Raw genomic sequence first — 21,085 nt, 5'->3', positions numbered from 1 at the left:
GTTTACATATCAATTTAAACAGCACTGCTGTGGGGAACTTCAAGGATGCCTGTGATAAGGAGGTCCTACAAACTAATTAAGATTCACCTAGATTACGAGTTTTGTTTTGTCAGCGCTGGTATTACGAGTTGTCTGAATGGCTGCGTTAGCCTCAGAAAAGTGAGCGGAGAGCAAAATTTAGCTCCACATCTCACCTCAATACCAGCGCTGCTTACGGTATCAATGAGCTGGCTAAACGTGCCCGTGCACGATTTCCCCATAGGAATCAATGGGGCTGAGCCGGCTGAAAAAAAACCTAACACCTGCAAAAAAGCAGTGTTCAGCTCCTAACGCAGCCACATTGATTCCTATGGGGAAATAAAAGTTATGTCTACACCTAACACCCTAACATAAACCCCGAGTCTAAGCACCCCTAATCTAACACTTATTAACCCCTAATCTGCCGCCCCTGACATCGCCGACACCTGCATTATATTATTAACCCCTAATCTGCCGCTCCGGACACCGCCACCACCTACATTATACCTATGAACCCCTAATCTGCTGCCCCTAACATCGCTGACACCTACATTATAGTTATTAACCCCTAATCTGCCCCCCAACGTCGCCACCACTATAATAAAGTTATTAACCCCTAAATCTAAGTCTAACCCTAAACATAACCCCCCTAACAAATATAATTTAAATAAATCTAAATAAAATTACTATTATTAACTACATTATTGCTATTTAAAACTAAATACTTACCTATAAAATAAACCCTAATATAGCTACAATATTAACTAATAATTACATTGTAGCTATTTTAGGATTTATTTTTATTTTACAGGCAACTTTGTATTTATTTTAACTAGGTACAATAGTTATTAAATAGTTATTAACTATTTAATAGCTACCTAGCTAAAATAAATACAAGTTTACCTGTAAAATAAATCCTAACCTAAGTTACAATTACACCTAACACTACACTATAATTAAATTAATTACCTAAACTAACTACAATTAAATACAATTAAATTAAATAAACTAAAGTACGAAAAACAACAAAGACTAAATCACAGAAAATAAAAAAATAATTACAAAATTTTAAACTAATTACACCTAATCTAATCCCCCTAATAAAAATAAAATCCCCCCAAAATAATAAAATTCCCTACCCTATACTAAATTACAAATAGCCCTTAAAAGGGCCTTTTGCGGGGCATTGCCCCAAAGTAATCAGCTCTTAAGGTAGGAAAAATCCTATTGGCTGATGCAATCAGCCAATCGGATTGACCTCGCATTCTATTGGCTGATTGGAATAGCCAATAGAATGCGAGGTCAATAGGATTTTTCCTACCTTAATTCCGATTGGCTGATAGGACTCTATCAGCCAATCGGAAATTCAAGGGACGCCATCTTGGATGACGTCACTTAAAGGAACCTTCATTCTTCAGTCGCCGTCGGATGGAAGAGGATGCTCCGTGTCGGATGTCTTCAAGATGGACCCGCTCTGCTCCGGAAGGATGAAGATAGAAGATGCCGCCTGGATGAAGACTTCTGCCATCTGGAGGACCTCTTCTGCCCGGATCGGATGAAGACTTCTGCCTTCTGGAGGACCACTTGTGCCCGGCTGGGTGAAGACGTCTCAAGGTAGGGTGATCTTCAAGGGGGTAGTGTTAGATTTTATTAAGGGGGGATTGGGTGGGTTTTATAGTAGGGCTGGGTGTGTGGGTGGTGGGTTTTAATGTTGGGGGGGTATTGTATTTTTTTTTTACAGTTAAAAGAGCTGATTACTTTGGGGCAATGCCCCGCAAAAGGCCCTTTTAAGGGCTATTTGTAATTTAGTATAGGGTAGGGGATTTTATTATTTTGGGGGGATTTTTTATTTTATTAGGGGGATTAGATTAGGTGTAATTAGTTTAAAATTTTGTAATATTTTTTTTATTTTCTGTAATTTAGTGTTTGTTGTTTTTCGTACTTTAGTTTATTTCATTTAATTGTATTTAATTGTAGTTAGTGTAGGTAATTAATTTAATTATAGTGTAGTGTTAGGTGTAATTGTAACTTAGGTTAGGATTTATTTTACAGGTAAACTTGTATTTATTTTAGCTAGGTAGTTATTAAATAATTAATAACTATTTAATAACTATTGTACCTAGTTAAAATAAATACAAAGTTGCCTGTAAAATAAAAATAAACCCTAAGCTAGATACAATGTAACTATTAGTTATATTGTAGCTAGCTTAGGTTTATTTTATAGGTAAGTATTTAGTTTTAAATAGGAATAATTTAGTTAATTGTAATAATTTTATTTATATTTATTTAAATTATATTTAAGTTAGGGGGGGTTAGGTTTAGGGTTAGACTTAGATTTAGGGGTTAATAACTTTTATATAGTGGCGGCGGCGACGTTGGGTTCGGCAGATTAGGGGTTAATAAATGTAAGTAGGTGTCGGCGATGTTAGGGACGGCAGATTAGGGGTTAATACAATTTAACTAGTGTTTGCGAGTCGGGAGTGAGGCGGTTTAGGGGTTAATACATTTATTAAAGTGGCGGCGATGTCCGGTCGGCAGATTAGGGGTTAAAATGTTTTATTATAGTGTATGCAATGTGGGGGGGGCTCGGTTTAGGGGTTAATAGGTAGATTATGGGTGTTAGTGTACTTTTTAGCACTTTAGTTAATAGTTTTCTGTTCCGGCGTTAGCCCATAAAACTCTTAACTACTGACTTTTAAATGCAGTAGGAGTCTTGACAGGAGAGGGTCTACCGCTCACTTTGTCCAAGACTCGTAATACTGGCGTTAGGCAAATCCCATTAAAAAGATAGAATACGCAATTGATGTAAGGGGATTTACGGTATGCTCAAGTCGCGGAAAAAAAGTGAGCGGTACACCTGTACCTGTCAGACTTGTAATACCAGCGGGCATTAAAAAGCCGCGTTGGGACCTCTCAACACTGCTTTTTAAGGCTAACGCAAAACTCGTAATCTAGCCGATTGTTCTCTATAGGTAGACTTGTTGGGCCTATGGTTCTTACCTGTTTTCTATGGTGTTTCATATACAAGATAGGTTTGATATCTTGAACAAAATTGGCACACTTACGTCAGCCCTGGCTCATGATGTACATCATATTAAAGGAAGATTTAGGATATTTAGGAATACTGTATAATATAGTTGTTAAAACTATAAACTGAAACAGTAAGCAAGGATGGCACTTCCTCACATTTATTAATATCTCCAACTGATCAGATGCCAATGTGCAGTACAATCAGATTTAGTATATTAAATAGCACAGTTGGCTATTGCACATTTGACTGTACTAACATCATAATGACACAAGGTTTGGGTACATGTGCCAATGTCACAAATTATTTACTAAAGACCAGGACAGCATTGTGGTGGACATATTTACATATATGAGAAATTCACAAGTTGTGAGCGTGTTTTGGTTAAACTGTTTTACTTTACTTTAGTATATTATTATGACTTGCAATTGCAGCAGATGTGCTAAATGGCATAACAATAACTTTTGTTACTGCTTGTCCTTTAACAAAATACAAAATACATGTAGTTATATTATAAAATTAAAATGTATATTGAACAAAAATATAATTATAACTCAGACTCTAAATAAAATTAAATTCTTATCTGAGGTCATAATAGATGTGCTAATTGTTCTTTTACTTTAAGCCATTTTTCTTCTTTATATTGCTATTATTATTTTATTACTATTAAATGAGGGTATTTTCAAATGCATTACAAGTTTGTGTCTGAAATATAAAAGTTCCTGCTTTGCATAAAAAATTACTTTGTTTTCATTAATGATTGTGTGTGTAAATGTCCACCACCCTCACTGTGGGATTTGTCCTTATCAGCCAGTGAGAATGTATCCCTAGGATTGGACTTAAATTTCTTATCATTTAAGTATCTATTTAAATAGCTTTAACTTAATGTTCCACAATAGTAACACATTTACATGTTGCTTTTTCATATACTTGTTAGAAAATGATCAATATATCCTACAATGGTTGCTTTATGTTTGAACTGTGGGTTGCCACCCAATTATTTACAGAGAAACGTATAACGTCTGCCACTGATGTGTGCACATGGAATAAACTGCAAAGTGCTTTGAGGTTTAACACTCACCCAGTCCACAATTAATATCTTTCTGACATCCAGTCTTTGCTGTAGCTGCTTTGCTGCAATGGCCACAGAGTTAAAGAAACAAAAACCCCTAAGGAAACCATAAATACAATGTCAGAACATACAGTACTTTTATGGGAGCTGGAAATATATGCTTTGTGTCAGGTAATCAGCCTGAGGTACTCGGTCAGACATAAACACATGAAACGTGGATCAAAGCAAACATGAAAACAGCTCTGTGACACCCCCAGGTTGGTTAAGTTATAACTACATTATATAACATGCTCCAACAGAAAGCAAATGCTATGTTCTTCAGTAGTCAATATACAAAGTCAGTGCATTGTCTTATCAAGGGTGGAGGGATATAAATGGTATAGAATACGTACATTGCATTTGTAGGATCTGCGTGGTGTCCAGGAGGTCTCACTAATGCAAAACCGTTCTGTAAGAAAAGGAAAAAAATATATAAATATTATTACTGGAATCAAAATAATTTAAAACGTATTGTGAATGCTGTGTTTTGTAAGCACTATTAGTGTACAGTGCGGGCTATGGACACAGGCCTTTCAGCAAATGCTAAAGTAACAGATATCAAACAAACAAAAAGGCAAAGATGTACATGGAATGCTATGAAGAAAGGGAAGAAACAAGTTACATTTCTAAAAAACAATTAAAAACTGTTTCAGTAAATGAATTACCAATATTGTGTCAACATGACTGCATTATTATATTACTGTGTTTTGCTGGACTAGTTTTTCATATGGTGGTGCAACTTCACTCTACAAAACTATAGATGTAGCAAACAAACAGAGCAAAAAATGATGTCTAATTGCACAGTAGGGCAATACAAATACCATCAGGAGCATTTTTTGTAAACTAAGTGCATCTGCAAAACTGCTTCAGTTAAAAGTGATCACAACTAAAACAATTCAGTGCACACAACTGCCTATAAGGTTGTACTTTTTGTGCACACAACTGCCTATAAGGTTGTACATTTTGTGCACACAACTACCTATAAGGTTGTACTTTTTGTGCACACAACAGCCTATAAGGTTGTACCCTTTGTGCACACAACTGTCTATAAGGTTGTACCTTTTGTGCACACAACTGTCTATAAAGTTGTACCTTTTGTGCACACAACTGCCTATAAGGTTGTACCTTTTGTGCACACAACTACCTAAGGTTGTACCTTTTGTGCACACAACTGTCTATAAGGTTGTACCTTTTGTGCACACAACTGCCTATAAGGTTGTACCTTTTGTGCACACAACTGCCTATAAAGTTGTACCTTTTGTGCACACAACTGCCTATAAGGTTGTACCTTTTGTGCACACAACTGTCTATAAGGTTGTACCTTTTGTGCACACAACTGCCTATAAGGTTGTACCTTTTGTGCACACAACTGCCTATAAGGTTGTACCTTTTGTGCACACAACTGCCTATAAAGTTGTACCTTTTGCGCACACAACTGCCTATAATGTTGTACCTTTTCTGCACACAACTGCCTATAAGGTTGTACCTTTTGTGCACACAACTTCCTATAAGGTTGTAACTTTTGTGCACACAACAGCCTATAAGGTTGTACCTTTTGTGCACACAACTGCATATAAGGTTGTACCTTTTGTGCACACAACTTCCTATAAGGTTGTACCTTTTGTGCACACAACTGCCTATAAGGTTGTACCTTTTGTGCACACAACAGCCTATAAGGTTGTACCTTTTGTGCACACAACTGCCTATAAGGTTGTACCTTTTGTGCACACAACTGCCTATAAGGTTGTACCTTTTGTGCACACAACAGCCTATAAGGTTGTACCTTTTGTGCACACAACTGCCTATAAGGTTGTACCTTTTGTGCACACAACTTCCTATAAGGTTGTACCTTTTGTGCACACAACTTCCTATAAGGTTGTACCTTTTCTGCACACAACTGCTTATAAGTTTGTACCTTTTCTGCACACAACTGCCTATAAGGTTGTACCTTTTGTGCACACAACTTCCTATAAGGTTGTACCTTTTGTGCACACAACTGCCTATAAGGTTGTACCTTTTGTGCACACAACTTCCTATAAGGTTGTACCTTTTGTGCACACAACTGCCTATAAGGTTGTACCTTTTGTGCAAACAACTGCCTATAAGGTTGAACTTTTTGTGCACACAACAGCCTATAAGGTTGCACCTTCTCTGCACACAACTCCCTATAAGGTTGTACCTTTTGTGCACACAACTGCTTATAAAGTTGTACCTTTTGTGCACACAACTGCCTATAAGGTTGTACCTTTTGTGCACACAACATTCTATAAGGTTGTACCTTTTGTGCACACAACTGCTTATAAGTTTGCACCTTTTCTGCACACAACTGCCTATAAGGTTGTACCTTTTCTGCACACAACTGCTTATAAAGTTGTACCTTTTGTGCACACAACTGCCTATAAGGTTGTACCTTTTGTGCACACAACAGTCTATAAGGTTGTACCTTTTGTGCACACAACTGCTTATAAGTTTGTACCTTTTCTGCACACAACTGCTTATAAAGTTGTACCTTTTGTGCACACAACTGCCTATAAGGTTGTACCTTTTGTGCACACAACTGCCTATAAGGTTGTACCTTTTGTGCACACAACTGCTTATAAGTTTGTACCTTTTCTGCACACAACTGCTTATAAAGTTGTACCTTTTGTGCACACAACTGCCTATAAGGTTGTACCTTTTGTGCACACAACAGTCTATAAGGTTGTACCTTTTGTGCACACAACTGCCTATAAGGTTGTACCTTTTCTGCACACAACTGCTTATAAGTTTGTACCTTTTCTGCACACAACTGCCTATAAGGTTGTACCTTTTGTGCACACAACTGCTTATAAGTTTGTACCTTTTCTGCACACAACTGCTTATAAGTTTGTACCTTTTCTGCACACAACTGCTTATAAGTTTGTACCTTTTCTGCACACAACTGCCTATAAGGTTGAACTTTTTGTGCACACAACTGCCTATAAGGTTGTACCTTTTGTGCACACAACTGCCTATAAGGTTGTACCTTTTGTGCACACAACTGCCTATAAGGTTGTACCTTTTGTGCACACAACTGCCTATAAGGTTGTACCTTTTGTGCACACAACAGCCTATAAGGTTGTACCTTTTGTGCACACAACTGCCTATAAGGTTGTACCTTTTGTGCACACAACAGCTTATAAGGTTGTACCTTTTGTGCACACAACTGCCTATAAGGTTGTACCTTTTGTGCACACAACTGCCTATAAGGTTGTACCTTTTGTGCACACAACTACCTATAAGGTTGTACCTTTTGTGCACACAACTACCTATAAGGTTGTACTTTTTGTGCACACAACTGCCTATAAGGTTGTACCTTTTGTGCACACAACTACCTATAAGGTTGTACTTTTTGTGCACACAACTGCCTATAAGGTTGTACCTTTTCTGCACACAACTGCCTATAAGGTTGTACCTTTTGTGCACACAACTGCCTATAAGGTTGAACTTTTTGTGCACACAACAGCCTATAAGGTTGCACCTTTTCTGCACACAACTGCCTATAAAGTTGTACCTTTTCTGCACACAACTGCCTATAAGGTTGTACCTTTTGTGCACACAACTGCCTATAAGGTTGTACCTTTTGTGCACACAACTGCCTATAAGGTTGTACCTTTTGTGCACACAACTGCCTATAAGGTTGTACCTTTTCTGAACACAACTGCCTATAAGGTTGTACCTTTTGTGCACACAACTTCCTATAAGGTTGTACCTTTTGTGCACACAACTGCCTATAAGGTTGTACCTTTTGTGCACACAACGGCCTATAAGGTTGTACCTTTTGTGCACACAACTGCCTATAAGGTTGTACCTTTTGTGCACACAACTGCCTATAAGGTTGTACCTTTTGTGCACACAACTGCCTATAAAGTTGTACCTTTTGTGCACACAACTGCCTATAAGGTTGTACCTTTTGTGCACACAACTGCCTATAAGGTTGTACCTTTTGTGCACACAACTGCTTATAAGGTTGTACCTTTTCTGCACACAACTGCTTATAAGTTTGTACCTTTTCTGCACACAACTGCCTATAAGGTTGTACCTTTTGTGCACACAACTTCCTATAAGGTTGTACCTTTTCTGCACACAACTGCTTATAAGTTTGTACCTTTTCTGCACACAACTGCCTATAAGGTTGTACCTTTTGTGCACACAACTTCCTATAAGGTTGTACCTTTTGTGCACACAACTGCCTATAAGGTTGTACCTTTTGTGCACACAACTTCCTATAAGGTTGTACCTTTTGTGCACACAACTGCCTATAAGGTTGTACCTTTTGTGCAAACAACTGCCTATAAGGTTGAACTTTTTGTGCACAAAACAGCCTATAAGGTTGCACCTTCTCTGCACACAACTGCCTATAAGGTTGTACCTTTTGTGCACACAACTTCCTATAAGGTTGTACCTTTTGTGCACACAACTGCCTATAAGGTTGTACCTTTTGTGCACACAACTTCCTATAAGGTTGTACCTTTTGTGCACACAACTACCTATAAGGTTGTACCTTTTGTGCAAACAACTGCCTATAAGGTTGAACTTTTTGTGCACACAACAGCCTATAAGGTTGCACCTTCTCTGCACACAACTCCCTATAAGGTTGTACCTTTTGTGCACACAACTGCCTATAAGGTTGTACCTTTTGTGCACAAAACAGTCTATAAGGTTGTACCTTTTGTGCACACAACTGCTTATAAGTTTGCACCTTTTCTGCACACAACTGCCTATAAGGTTGTACCTTTTGTGCACACAACTGCCTATAAGGTTCTACCTTTTGTGCACACAACTGCTTATAAGTTTGTACCTTTTCTGCACACAACTGCTTATAAAGTTGTACCTTTTGTGCACACAACTGCCTATAAGGTTGTACCTTTTGTGCACACAACAGTCTATAAGGTTGTACCCTTTGTGCACACAACTGCTTATACGTTTGTACCTTTTCTGCACACAACTGCTTATAAGTTTGTACCTTTTCTGCACACAACTGCTTATAAAGTTGTACCTTTTGTGCACACAACTGCCTATAAGGTTGTACCTTTTGTGCACACAACTGCCTATAAGGTTGTACCTTTTGTGCACACAACTGCCTATAAGGTTGTACCTTTTCTGCACACAACTGCTTATAAAGTTGTACCTTTTGTGCACACAACTGCCTATAAGGTTGTACCTTTTGTGCACACAACTGCCTATAAGGTTGTACCTTTTGTGCACACAACAGTCTATAAGGTTGTACCTTTTGTGCACACAACTGCCTATAAGGTTGTACCTTTTGTGCACACAACTGCCTATAAGGTTGTACCTTTTGTGCACACAACTGCCTATAAGGTTGTACCTTTTGTGCACACAACTGCCTATAAGGTTGTACCTTTTGTGCACACAACTACCTATAAGGTTGTACCTTTTGTGCACACAACTGCCTATAAGGTTGCACCTTTTCTGCACACAACAGCCTATAAGGTTGTACCTTTTGTGCACACAACTTCCTATAAGGTTGTACCTTTTGTGCACACAACTGCCTATAAGGTTGTACCTTTTGTGCACACAACTGCCTATAAAGTTGTACCTTTTGTGCACACAACTGCCTATAAGGTTGTACCTTTTGTGCACACGACAGCCTATAAGGTTGTACCTTTTGTGCACACAACTGCCTATAAGGTTGCACCTTTTCTGCACACAACTGCCTATAAGGTTGTACCTTTTGTGCACACAACAGCCTATAAGGTTGTACCTTTTGTGCACACAACTGCTTATAAGTTTGTACCTTTTCTGCACACAACTGCTTATAAGTTTGTACCTTTTCTGCACACAACTGCCTATAAGGTTGTACCTTTTGTGCACACAACAGCCTATAAGGTTGTACCTTTTGTGCACACAACTGCCTATAAGGTTGCACCTTTTCTGCACACAACTGCCTATAAGGTTGTACCTTTTGTGCACACAACAGCCTATAAGGTTGTACCTTTTGTGCACACAACTGCCTATAAGGTTGTACCTTCTCTGCACACAACTGCCTATAAGGTTGTACCTTTTGTGCACACTACTGCTTATAAGTTTGTACCTTTTGTGCACACAACTGCCTATAAGGTTGTACCTTTTGTGCACACTACTGCTTATAAGTTTGTACCTTTTCTGCACACAACTGCCTATAAGGTTGTACCTTTTGTGCACACAACTGCCTATAAGGTTGTACCTTTTGTGCACACAACTGCCTATAAGGTTGTACCTTTTGTGCACACAACAGCCTATAAGGTTGTACCTTTTGTGCACACAACTGCCTATAAGGTTGCACCTTTTCTGCACACAACTGCCTATAAGGTTGTACCTTTTGTGCACACAACAGCCTATAAGGTTGTACCTTTTGTGCACACAACTGCTTATAAGTTTGTACCTTTTCTGCACACAACTGCTTATAAGTTTGTACCTTTTCTGCACACAACTGCTTATAAGTTTGTACCTTTTCTGCACACAACTGCCTATAAGGTTGTACCTTTTGTGCACACAACAGCCTATAAGGTTGTACCTTTTGTGCACACAACTGCATATAAGGTTGTACCTTTTGTTCACACAACTGCCTATAAGGTTGTACCTTTTGTGCACACAACTGCCTATAAGGTTGTACCTTTTGTGCACACAACTGCCTATAAGGTTGTACCTTTTGTGCACACAACTGCTTATAAGTTTGTACCTTTTCTGCACACAACTGCCTATTAATGCTGCCACCACTGACCTGTTACTGACATCACTAGCACTCGAAAGATGAGCAAGAGGCTAACATGCATACACATGGCTAACTGTGTCACACGTACATAACCAGTTAATTTCTGCTGATATATGTAAATTGAAAAGATGATTCTGATTAGATATTTTGCACTCTACATAACCACAAGAAAATATTTAATCTTAAATAGAGATAATAAAAAAATTGCAGTGCAGTACATTTCAAATACCTATTTCTGTCTCATTAAGGATCCAGGCAAAAAAAAAAAAAATTCAAATAACCTAAAAATTAGAAGACAGGGGCATAGTTCTAAGAGCCAACGCTTCCTGGCTCCCAGGATTTGTCAGCTCATACTCTATTCCTATGATCATCACGTTTATATCTATTGAATCAAACAAACACTTTCTCTTACTTTTAATTCACGTGTGGCCACTTTAAATGCCAGCTCTATAACACTGCCAGCTGCCCAGCGCGCTGCGTTTGAGGAGTGCAGCTCGTTCCAGATGGTGTCACTGTCCACCTGCAAATGGAAAGCAGAATGTCATAAAAAGAAGGTTGTAGCTCAGGGATTACCTTCCAGATTAAGATTTGTAAATAATTTCATGCATTTCACAGACATTAGCTCTAAGGTTCATCTGATAATGGAATATGTAGGAAAAACTTGGGTTTACAGTATATAAAAAATGGTCTACTATATTAGTAACATGGCAGCCAACTGAACCCAAGTAACTCATTTGCAACACAGTAAACGTTCTAAAAACTAGGGGCATCATTCCAAGCCATTAGCGTTAACAATGAGAATGCAATACCAAACCTCATATCATTTTGAGTAAATTTCGATTAACATTTTTATAACCTCCAAAAACAACCAATGTATAGTATTTTAGTTAGATGTTTCAGAAACTAACTAAACTAGGCCTCAGTTGTGCTTAATCAACTGTGAACTGTGCACATGAGAAAACTTTATATCGACATCTGATAAAGAGACTTGTGAGATCTTCAAAACTTACGGAATAAAAAAACTTTGATTTTGTTGGGCCATTAAAAAGTATCACAATCTACAAAATGAACATTCTCTGTTGGACCAAGATTGAAATAAAAGAAAAGTGAAAAGCCAAGATATGCTGTTCAAAACAGACTAAAAAAGGTAATATATAATACATATATATATTAATGGCAGTGTATCTTAACAACATAAAAAGATTAAAAATGAACAAAAACTAAGGTTCCCATTCCTTATATGGGTCCCTAATAGTACAGTAGTCGCTGTAATCAAAAATTAGAAAACCCAGAAGATCATAGTCCAAATGTATTTTATAAAATCCAGGAATAAAAAAAAAGAAGCCCACCTATGCATTATCCTAAATCATGAGACCTTACTTTAACCTCAAATGATTGTGTGGCACCTACCATTAATAAAACAAAAAATCATCACCAGTTGGGCCAAAATAGGTGCTTAAGTGGTTGAGGCTGCAGAATAAATAATTCCAAAAATCATGTGAGAGCCCAAGGAAAAAGTGTTTTATGATTGAATTTGGTTTTATTGGGAAACAGCAGGTAAGTAACTATGGAGAAATAAAAATGAATACCACATTTTTTCTGATGGTTTGGAATGGCCTCAAATTTAAAAACTGTGCAAAAAAATCCTGTACAAATTATTTTGCATGTCTCATGTAATGGTTTGGAAGAGACCCTCACTGACATTTCTTTCATCCCAGCACTCTACATATTTTCCCTGCAAACCATTGAGATAAAGAGGCCCATTTATCAAGCTCCGAATGTAGTTTGAGGGCCCGTGTTCCTGGTGAGCCTGCAGACTCGCCAGAAACAGCAGTTATGAAGCAGCGGTCTAAAGACCGCTGCTTCGTAACCCTGTCCGCCTGCTCTGATGAGGCGGACAGAGATCGCCACAATTCAACCCGATCAAGTACGATCGGGTTGATTGACAACCCCCTGTTGGCGGCCGATTACAGAGAGCACATTGCTCTCCGCATTCAGCGAGGTCTGTCGGACCAGGTCCGACAGACCTTTAATAAATAGGCCTCATAAAATTAATAAACTGTGTTATTTTTTTCAATTTAATGCTTTAATGCAAAAGAAATAAGCAAACTAAAGGAACTCATTTTTCACATAAAACTATAATACTTCCACTTGTCCAAACTGAAAAAATCAAGCTTGAAATGTGTACCTATACATATCTATAATATGTTTTAGATTAGAAAACACCATACAATTTAAATATTATTTAGAAAAAATCTTGAAACCAAGAGTCAAGGCGCTCTATATAGGTTGCCAACAAACACATTGTTTAATTCTTAGTGACAAAAGTACAATTTTCCATATGAATCCAATCCATGAACGTAAAAGAATTTCATTTTTTGCATTTTGATTTCAGTCTCATATGGCAGATTTTGCTTTTTTAAGGCCAATGATTGAATGTTTTGCGCTACAATTTATCATGTGATTTACTGTGTAATGAAAACTGCATATGATCTACAGATTTAAATTGTTAAGCAAATTTTGGGGAAATCTTGAATATCTTGTGTATATATGTGTAGATAGATAGATAGATAGATAGATATGTTTAATTTTAGCCTATAGTGTCCTCCAAAGTAGAGATCTTTTCGTCATTTTATTTTTGCAAAGAATTTCTTATAGCTCATATCACATAGCTTCCTCTGATCACCTAGGCCCTGAATCACAATGAGACAAGCTTAGGACATTAACTGCATATGAATAAAACATTTAATGATTTTGGGTGAGGCTTCAAGTCTGAAAGCCCTTGCCTGCTTGAGTCTCTGATCTCAATTATGGTTTGTTTTTAGGAATAAACGCACTGGAAAGGAATTTATTTAATCATTTTTTTTCTTCTTCTTCTTTCATTTCCCGTGAAACATCTTGTTTTCATCAGAGTCGCGTCAGCGCCAGGGAAATAACAAAGGAGACACGGAAAAACCTGGGGGATTCTGGGATAATCAAACCCATGTGTGAGGCCTTAACTCAATCATCCCCTGAGGTTTATACGGCCTGGCACATTGCTGACGGTGGGTGAATCAGTTTTGGGACTCACTGGAATAGAGTGGTAAACTATGAATGATAAATTTTGAAGGGACAGGATGTACCCTCTATTTTATATCGGTGTCTGATATATAAAAATAAAAAGCCAGAAATATATGCCCTCTAGGAACCAAACCATGTGTTAACAATGAACAAATCATACAGAAAATTATATATATGCTAATATTTTACGAGAAGTAGTGTATATTTTATATAAAAATAAGCCATACATTTGAAAGGTATTTTAGAAATATTATTCTGTGTTACAAGAGAAAGATACATGCTATGCAGTGACTGAAATTACCACTAGTCATGGACTATTAAGATATTGCAGAGGACAATTAAGAAATTAGGCTTTTGCCTATCTTTAACACTGACTGAACTATAAAATATTTTTCTCCCCTGGTAAACTATAGTGATATTTTTCCAGCCTAAGATTATACACACATCTCATGCTCTATTTTAAAAAGACAGATACTGGTATGTTATCGTACTAACTATAAAGAATAAAAAAATGTGCAAAACTGCTTCTAGTAGAAGATGTTACTGTTTAACTGTGCCTGGGTTTACAATACACGCTCACTCTCAGATCAGGTGCAATATCTGAATGCAGGTGCTCAGAGCATACGGATTGATGTATGTCAAGTGCACATTAAAAGCTATTGCTGACTGACACAATGATCAATTATACCAGAAGAATTTAAGTTAATAAAAGTCTCTTTGGCAGTTCATTTGTGTGTATGAGCTGGGATATGGGTGTATGCACATTTTCACACAGGGGCAGGGTTGTGAGATATAAAAGCAAAATAATAATTATGTGTTTCTGTCTATTTGTATAAGCACAGTTAGATGTATGGGTCCCTTGCACATATGGACAGGGATAATATTGGGGTTTTGAGTATATGAAAGTGTGAACATTCCACTGCAACAGCACCACTTATTCAAATTTACCAAAAGTCCTTTTTATTGAGGTTTTAATGCATAGCCAAAGGCAGCTACATTTCGGCCACACGCCCTTAATCAAGAGCATGATTAAGGGCGTGTAGCCCGAAACCTAGCTGCCTTTTGATGTGCATTAAAATCTCAATAAAAATGAATTTTGGACCATGTTAATAAGTAATGCTGTTATAGTAGAAAGTTTGTATTTGTCTGGAAGGTTTTGCAGAGACCCATCTGCAACATGCACACAGAACAAAACCTGCTTCAGAGGATTTGGGTGCTGCGCTTACACTTTGGTTTGTAGTAAATTCAAGTGTGGGAAGATATTTCTACTTTACTATGTGTTAGACATATATGTATATATTTATAGAAGCAGGGTATGTGCTGCTTTGTGAGTAACAGTAAGGTGAATTATTTGTGCTTTTTCATACAATGCCTAATATTTTATCTATGAAAAATATAATAAAAATCTTATTTTGTCACTTACCCCAAGTCCACCACAAGACAGCATGACAAACCTCCTCTGTGATAAAATACCTGTTACAAAATAGAATTAAAAGTCAGGCCACAAAACACCATTCCAACACCAACCACCCACAATAAAACAGTTATTTTAAAAACCATCCGCAGGTGAATAGAATACATTGAATAGTAGTGTACGCAATATGCTACATATATATTAAAAGGCCATAATAACAATATATTTAAAAAGTAACAGCATTTTATTGTTGCACTACTGCCAGGGGTGGTATATGTGTGCAGCTGCCAATCACAACCATGTTTAATGTATTGCCAATCCAGCACTAGCTATACAGAACTATGCGCTAGATTATAAGAGGCGCACTAACGTAAGTGTAGTCGCGATGTTGCAATATCACGACCATGTTAACTTTAACTCGTATTACAAGTTGAAAAAAAAAGCATACCGCCTAACCTAATCTGAATTTGCACTTGTCAGGTTAGCGCAACTTAAGACCTTGTGTTAAGAATTAGACCTAAAATAAAAGTTGTACTAAACATAAATAAATTAAAATAAACTGTTACACTCATGTATATATATATATATATATATACACTATCTAATAAAAATTATTCATATAAATAATAAATAAAATATTTTATAAGGGTTAAAAGGTATATGGTATATTACAAGTTGTTTGAATGGAAAGGCCTAAATATTATATATATATATATATATATATATATATATAAGGGATGCACCGAAATTTCGGCCGCAGAAAGTTTTGGCCGAAAATGGCATTTTTGGTTATTTAAATTTTCGGGGTTTTTTCCTTTTATTATTGGTAAAATTATTGTGTAGCATATTTCAAATTTGATGCCAGCTTAGAGCGGCTGTTTGAGTTCATTACTTGACTTACTGTTTTGCATATAATAATAGTTTTCTAGGACTATACTTAATTTTGACAATTGGTAAAAAAAAATAAAAAAATGGTTAAATCTGATTCTGTTACACAGAACTAAATAAAGAATAATACTAGAGATGCACCAAAATTTGGGCCGCCGAAAATGTGCAATTCCAATTTCGGCCCAAAGAGGACCAATATGGCTAAAAATGTACAGCCCTCCCGTTCTATTGAGTTAAATGTCTATCCTTAGCATAAGGTGAGCAGCACAACACTGGCATGGTACACAGAGCACACACATAAGTACCATGACATGATGATATTTGAAACCAGCAGCGCCCTTTTTTTTTTTTTTTTTTTAGAAGGAAACCAAAGTTCTGAATACAGTTTTCAAAGGAGGATAAGTAACATGTTTATAAACACTTGATAATATCAGACACAGCCCTAAGCACACACAGTGAATATGTATAAGCCTTATATACAGTGCTCACAAATCAGCCTCTTGTGCATAGACATTCTATTCGCCTGAGGCAAATATGCATGCACACTATATATGCATAAGCCCCAAGCTAGCACACAGTTGGTAAAAATTAGCACCCACCAGACAGTGTATACAAAAAAGCACAGTAACTTTCTACAACCACCTTGCACGTAAGGTCGTAGCTAAGTCCGGTGGTCTTGGTGATAGGTGACAGGCAGACTCCATTTGGGGCTCCGGACATATAATCTGATGGGTCAGTGTGAGACCCAAACCAGGAACTAGGCAGAGATACGATCAGGTGCAGCCACGCCTATCGCACGGATAACTACACTCAAAAACAAAACACATGTCCACCTCGTATTGTTGTCTGGCTATAACCACGCCCTCCCTTGTAGAGCTCCGCCAGTTTCACTGCAGATCACGCCCTACGGTACAAGTGACCACACCAATTTGTTGGAGCTTTCCCGCCTACAAGTTCTTTCAGCAACACACACACTGAATTTTTGGTATCGGTTTCGGTCCAGAATGATCATTTCGGTGCATCCCTAATATATATATATATATATATATATATATATATATATATATATATATATATATATATATATATATATATATATTTATATACACATATATATATATATATATATATATATATATATATATATAAACATACATATACATACATATACATACACACACATATATATGTGGGTGTGTATATACAGTGGATATAAAAAGTCTACACACCCTTGTTAAAATGTCAGGTTTCTGTGAAGTAAAAAAATGAGACAAAGATAAATCATTTCAGAACGTTTTCCACCTTTAATGTAACCTATAACCTGTACAACTCCATTGAAAAACAAACTGAAATATTTTAGGTGGAGGGAAGAAAACTAAAATAATGTGGTTGCATCTTATAACTGGAGTTGTAGCTGTGTTCAGAATTAAGCAATCACATTCAAAATCATGATAAATAGGAGTCATCACACACCTGCCATCATTTAAAGTGCCTCTGATTAACCCCAAATAAAGTTCAGCTGCTCTAGTTGGTCTTTCCTGAAATTTTCTTAGTCGCATCCCACAGCAAAAGCCATGATCCACAGAGAGCTTCCAAAGCATCAGAGGGATCTCATTGTTAAAAGGTATCAGTCAGGAGAAAGGTACAAAAGAATTTCCAAGGCATTAGATATACCATGGAACACAGTGAAGACAGTCATCATCAAGTGGAGAAAATATGGTGCAACAGTGACATTACCAAGAACTGGATGTCCCTCCAAAATTGATGAAAAGACGAGAAGAAAACTGGTCTGGGAGGCTACCAAGAGGCCTAGAGCAAAATTAAAGGAGCTGTAGGAATATCTGGCAAGTACTGGCTGTGTGGTACATGTGACAACAATCTCACGTATTCTTCATATGTCTGGGCTATGGGGTAGAGTGACAAGACGAAAGCCTTTTCTTACAAAGAAAAACATCCAAGCCAGGCTACATTTTGCAAAAACACATCTGAAGTCTCCCAAAAGCATGTGGGAAAAGGTGTTATGGTCTGATGAAACCAAGGTTGAACTTTTTGGCCATAATTCCAAGATATGTTTGGCGCAAAAACAACACTGCACATCACCAAAAGAACACCATACCCACAGTGAAGCATGGTGGTGGCAGCATCATGCTTTGGTCTTTTTTTCTTCAGCTGGAACTGGGGCCTTAGTTAAGCTAGAGGGAATTATGAACAGTTCCAAATACCAGTCAATATTGGCCCAAAACCTTCAGGCTTCTGCTAGAAAGCTGAACATGAAGAGGAACGTCATCTTTCAGCATTACAACGACCCAAAGCATACATCCAAATCAACAAAGGAATGGCTTCACCAGAAGAAGATTAAAGTTTTGGAATGGCCCAGCCAGAGCCCAGACCTGAATCCGAAAATCTGTGGGGTGATCTAAAGAGGGCTGTGCACCGGAGATGCCCTCGCAATCTGACAGATTTGGAGTGTTTTTACAAAGAACAGTGGGCAAATTTTGCCAAGTCAAAATGTGCCATGCTGATAGACTCATACCCAAAAAGACTGAGTGCTGTAATAAAATCAAAATGTGCTTCAGCAAAGTATTATGCAACCATATTATTTTTTTAGATTTTTTCTTCCCTCTACCTAAAACATTTCAGTTTGTTTTTCAATTGAGTTGTACAGTTTATAGGTTACATTAAAGGTGGAAAAAGTTCTGAAATGATTTATCTTTGTCTCATTTTGTTACATCACAGAAACCTGACATTTTAACAGGGGTGTGTAGACTTTTTATATCCACTGTACATGTGTGTGAATACATATGTATGTATGTATATATATATATATATATATATATATACACACACACACACATATAATATATATATATATATATATATATATATATATACACATACACTTTGGAGCCCTTTCAAGTCAAATACCATTAAACATAAAACTATTTTTTATTCAATTTTAATACTTAATAATCGGCTAGATTACGAGTTTTGCGGTATGGGTGAAAAAGGAGCGTTAAGGCTTTTTTTCACTACCGCTGATATTACGAGTCTTGCAGGTTTTTTGCACACTTTTTTGGCCAGAACGCAACATAACTACCGCAGCTTTCCTAAAGTCCTTTTTCATTGGGACTTCCTTTGCGCCGGTATTACGAGTTTGCCTGGGAGGCCAAAAAGTGAGCGGTACAGACTAAAACTACAAGATCCATAACGTAAACTGAAAGTCAGTAGTTATGGGTTTTATGCTACAACGCAGGAACATAAAACTCTTAACTAAAGTGCTAAAAAGTACACTAATACCCATAAACTACCTATTAACCCCTAAACTGAGGCCCTCCCGCATCGCAAACACTGAAATAAAATTATTAACCCCTAATCTGCCGCTCCGGACATCGGCCCCACTAGAATAAATATATTAACCCCTAAACCGCCGCACTCCCTCATTGCAAACACTAGTTAAATATTATTAATCCCTAATCTGCCGCCCCCCAACGTCATCGCCACTATACTAAAGTTATAAACCCCTAAACCTAACCCAAAGTCTCACCCTAACACCCCCTACTTTAATATAATTAAAATAAATCTAATAAAAAATCCCTATCATTAACTAAATAATTCCTATTTAAAACTAAATACTTACCTGTAAAATAAACCCTAAGCTAGCTACACTATAACTAATAGTTACATTGTATCTATCTTAGGTTTTATTTTTATTTTACAGCTAAGTTTGTATTTATTTTAACTAGGTAGACTAGTTACTAAATAGGTAACTATTTACTAGCTACCTAGCTAAAATAAATACAAATTTACCTGTAAAATAAAACCTAACCTATCTTACACTAACACCTAACATTACACTACAATTAAATAAATTACATTAATTAAATCCAATTAACTAAATTACAAAAAAAAAATAAACACTAAATTACACAAAATAAAAAATAAATTATCAGATATTTAAACTAATTACACCTAATCTAATAGCCCTATCAAAATAAAAAAGCCCCCCCCCCCCAAAAAAAAAACCAAGCCTAAACTAAACTACCAATAGCCCTTAAAAGGGCCTTTTGCGGGCTCTTTTACCTGTAAATAAAAATACAAACAACCCCCCAACAGTAAAACCCACCACCAACACAACCAAACCCTCTAAATAAAATCCTAACTAAAAAACCTAAGCTCCCCATTGCCCTGAAAAGGGCATTTGGATGGATATTGCCCTTAAAAGAGCATTTAGCTCTTTTTCCGCCCAAACCCTAAGCTAAAAATAAAACCCACCCAATAAACCCTTAAAAAAACCTAACACTAAGCCCCGAAGATCCACTTACAGTTTTTGAAGACCCGACATCCATCCTCAATGAAGCGGCAGAAGTCCTCATCGAAGCCGGCAGAAGTCTTCATCCAAGCGGGCCGAAGTCTTCATCCAAGCCGACAGAAGTCTTTATCCATCCGACGTGGATCGGCTCCATCTTCAAGACATCCGGCGCGGAGCATCCTCTTCTTTCCAAAGCGACTAAAGAATGAAGGTTCCTTTAAGTGACGTCATCCAAGATGGCGTCCCTTGAATTCCGATTGGCTGATAGAATTCTACCAGCCAATCGGAATTAAAGGTGAAAAAATCCTATTGGCTGATGCAATCAGCCAATAGGATTAAGCTTCAATCCTATTGGCTGATCCAATCAGCCAATAGGATTGAGGTCGCATTCTATTCACCTTTAATTCCGATTGGCTGATAGAATTCTATCAGCCAATCGGAATTCAAGGGACACCCTCTTGGATGACGTCACTTAAAGGAATCTTCATTCTTCAGATGCCGTGGTAAGAAGAGGATGCTCCGTG

At 37.2% G+C, this 21,085-nt stretch overlaps 1 protein-coding gene across 5 annotated transcripts in view; it reads right to left on the bottom strand.

The window, feature by feature from the left end:
* HDAC7 (histone deacetylase 7) overlaps nucleotides 1–21,085 on the bottom strand; it is a 603,789-nt gene that overhangs the window by 34,138 nt on the left and 548,566 nt on the right. For all 5 annotated transcript variants that reach the window (XM_053708257.1, XM_053708258.1, XM_053708255.1 and 2 more), the window contains 4 exons: nucleotides 15,374–15,423; nucleotides 11,303–11,410; nucleotides 4,511–4,566; nucleotides 4,128–4,215 (listed from right to left, as the gene is read on the bottom strand). In XM_053708257.1, coding sequence (XP_053564232.1) covers nucleotides 4,128–4,215; nucleotides 4,511–4,566; nucleotides 11,303–11,410; nucleotides 15,374–15,423 — 302 coding nt within the window. The remainder of the gene's footprint in view (nucleotides 1–4,127; nucleotides 4,216–4,510; nucleotides 4,567–11,302; nucleotides 11,411–15,373; nucleotides 15,424–21,085) is intronic.

Source organism: Bombina bombina, chromosome 3 (genome assembly GCF_027579735.1).
Source record: "Bombina bombina isolate aBomBom1 chromosome 3, aBomBom1.pri, whole genome shotgun sequence".
In the NCBI taxonomy this organism is placed as follows: Eukaryota; Metazoa; Chordata; class Amphibia; order Anura; family Bombinatoridae; genus Bombina; species Bombina bombina.
Note: the sequence above shows the minus strand (reverse complement) of the source record. Positions and strands in the feature narration are given on the sequence as shown.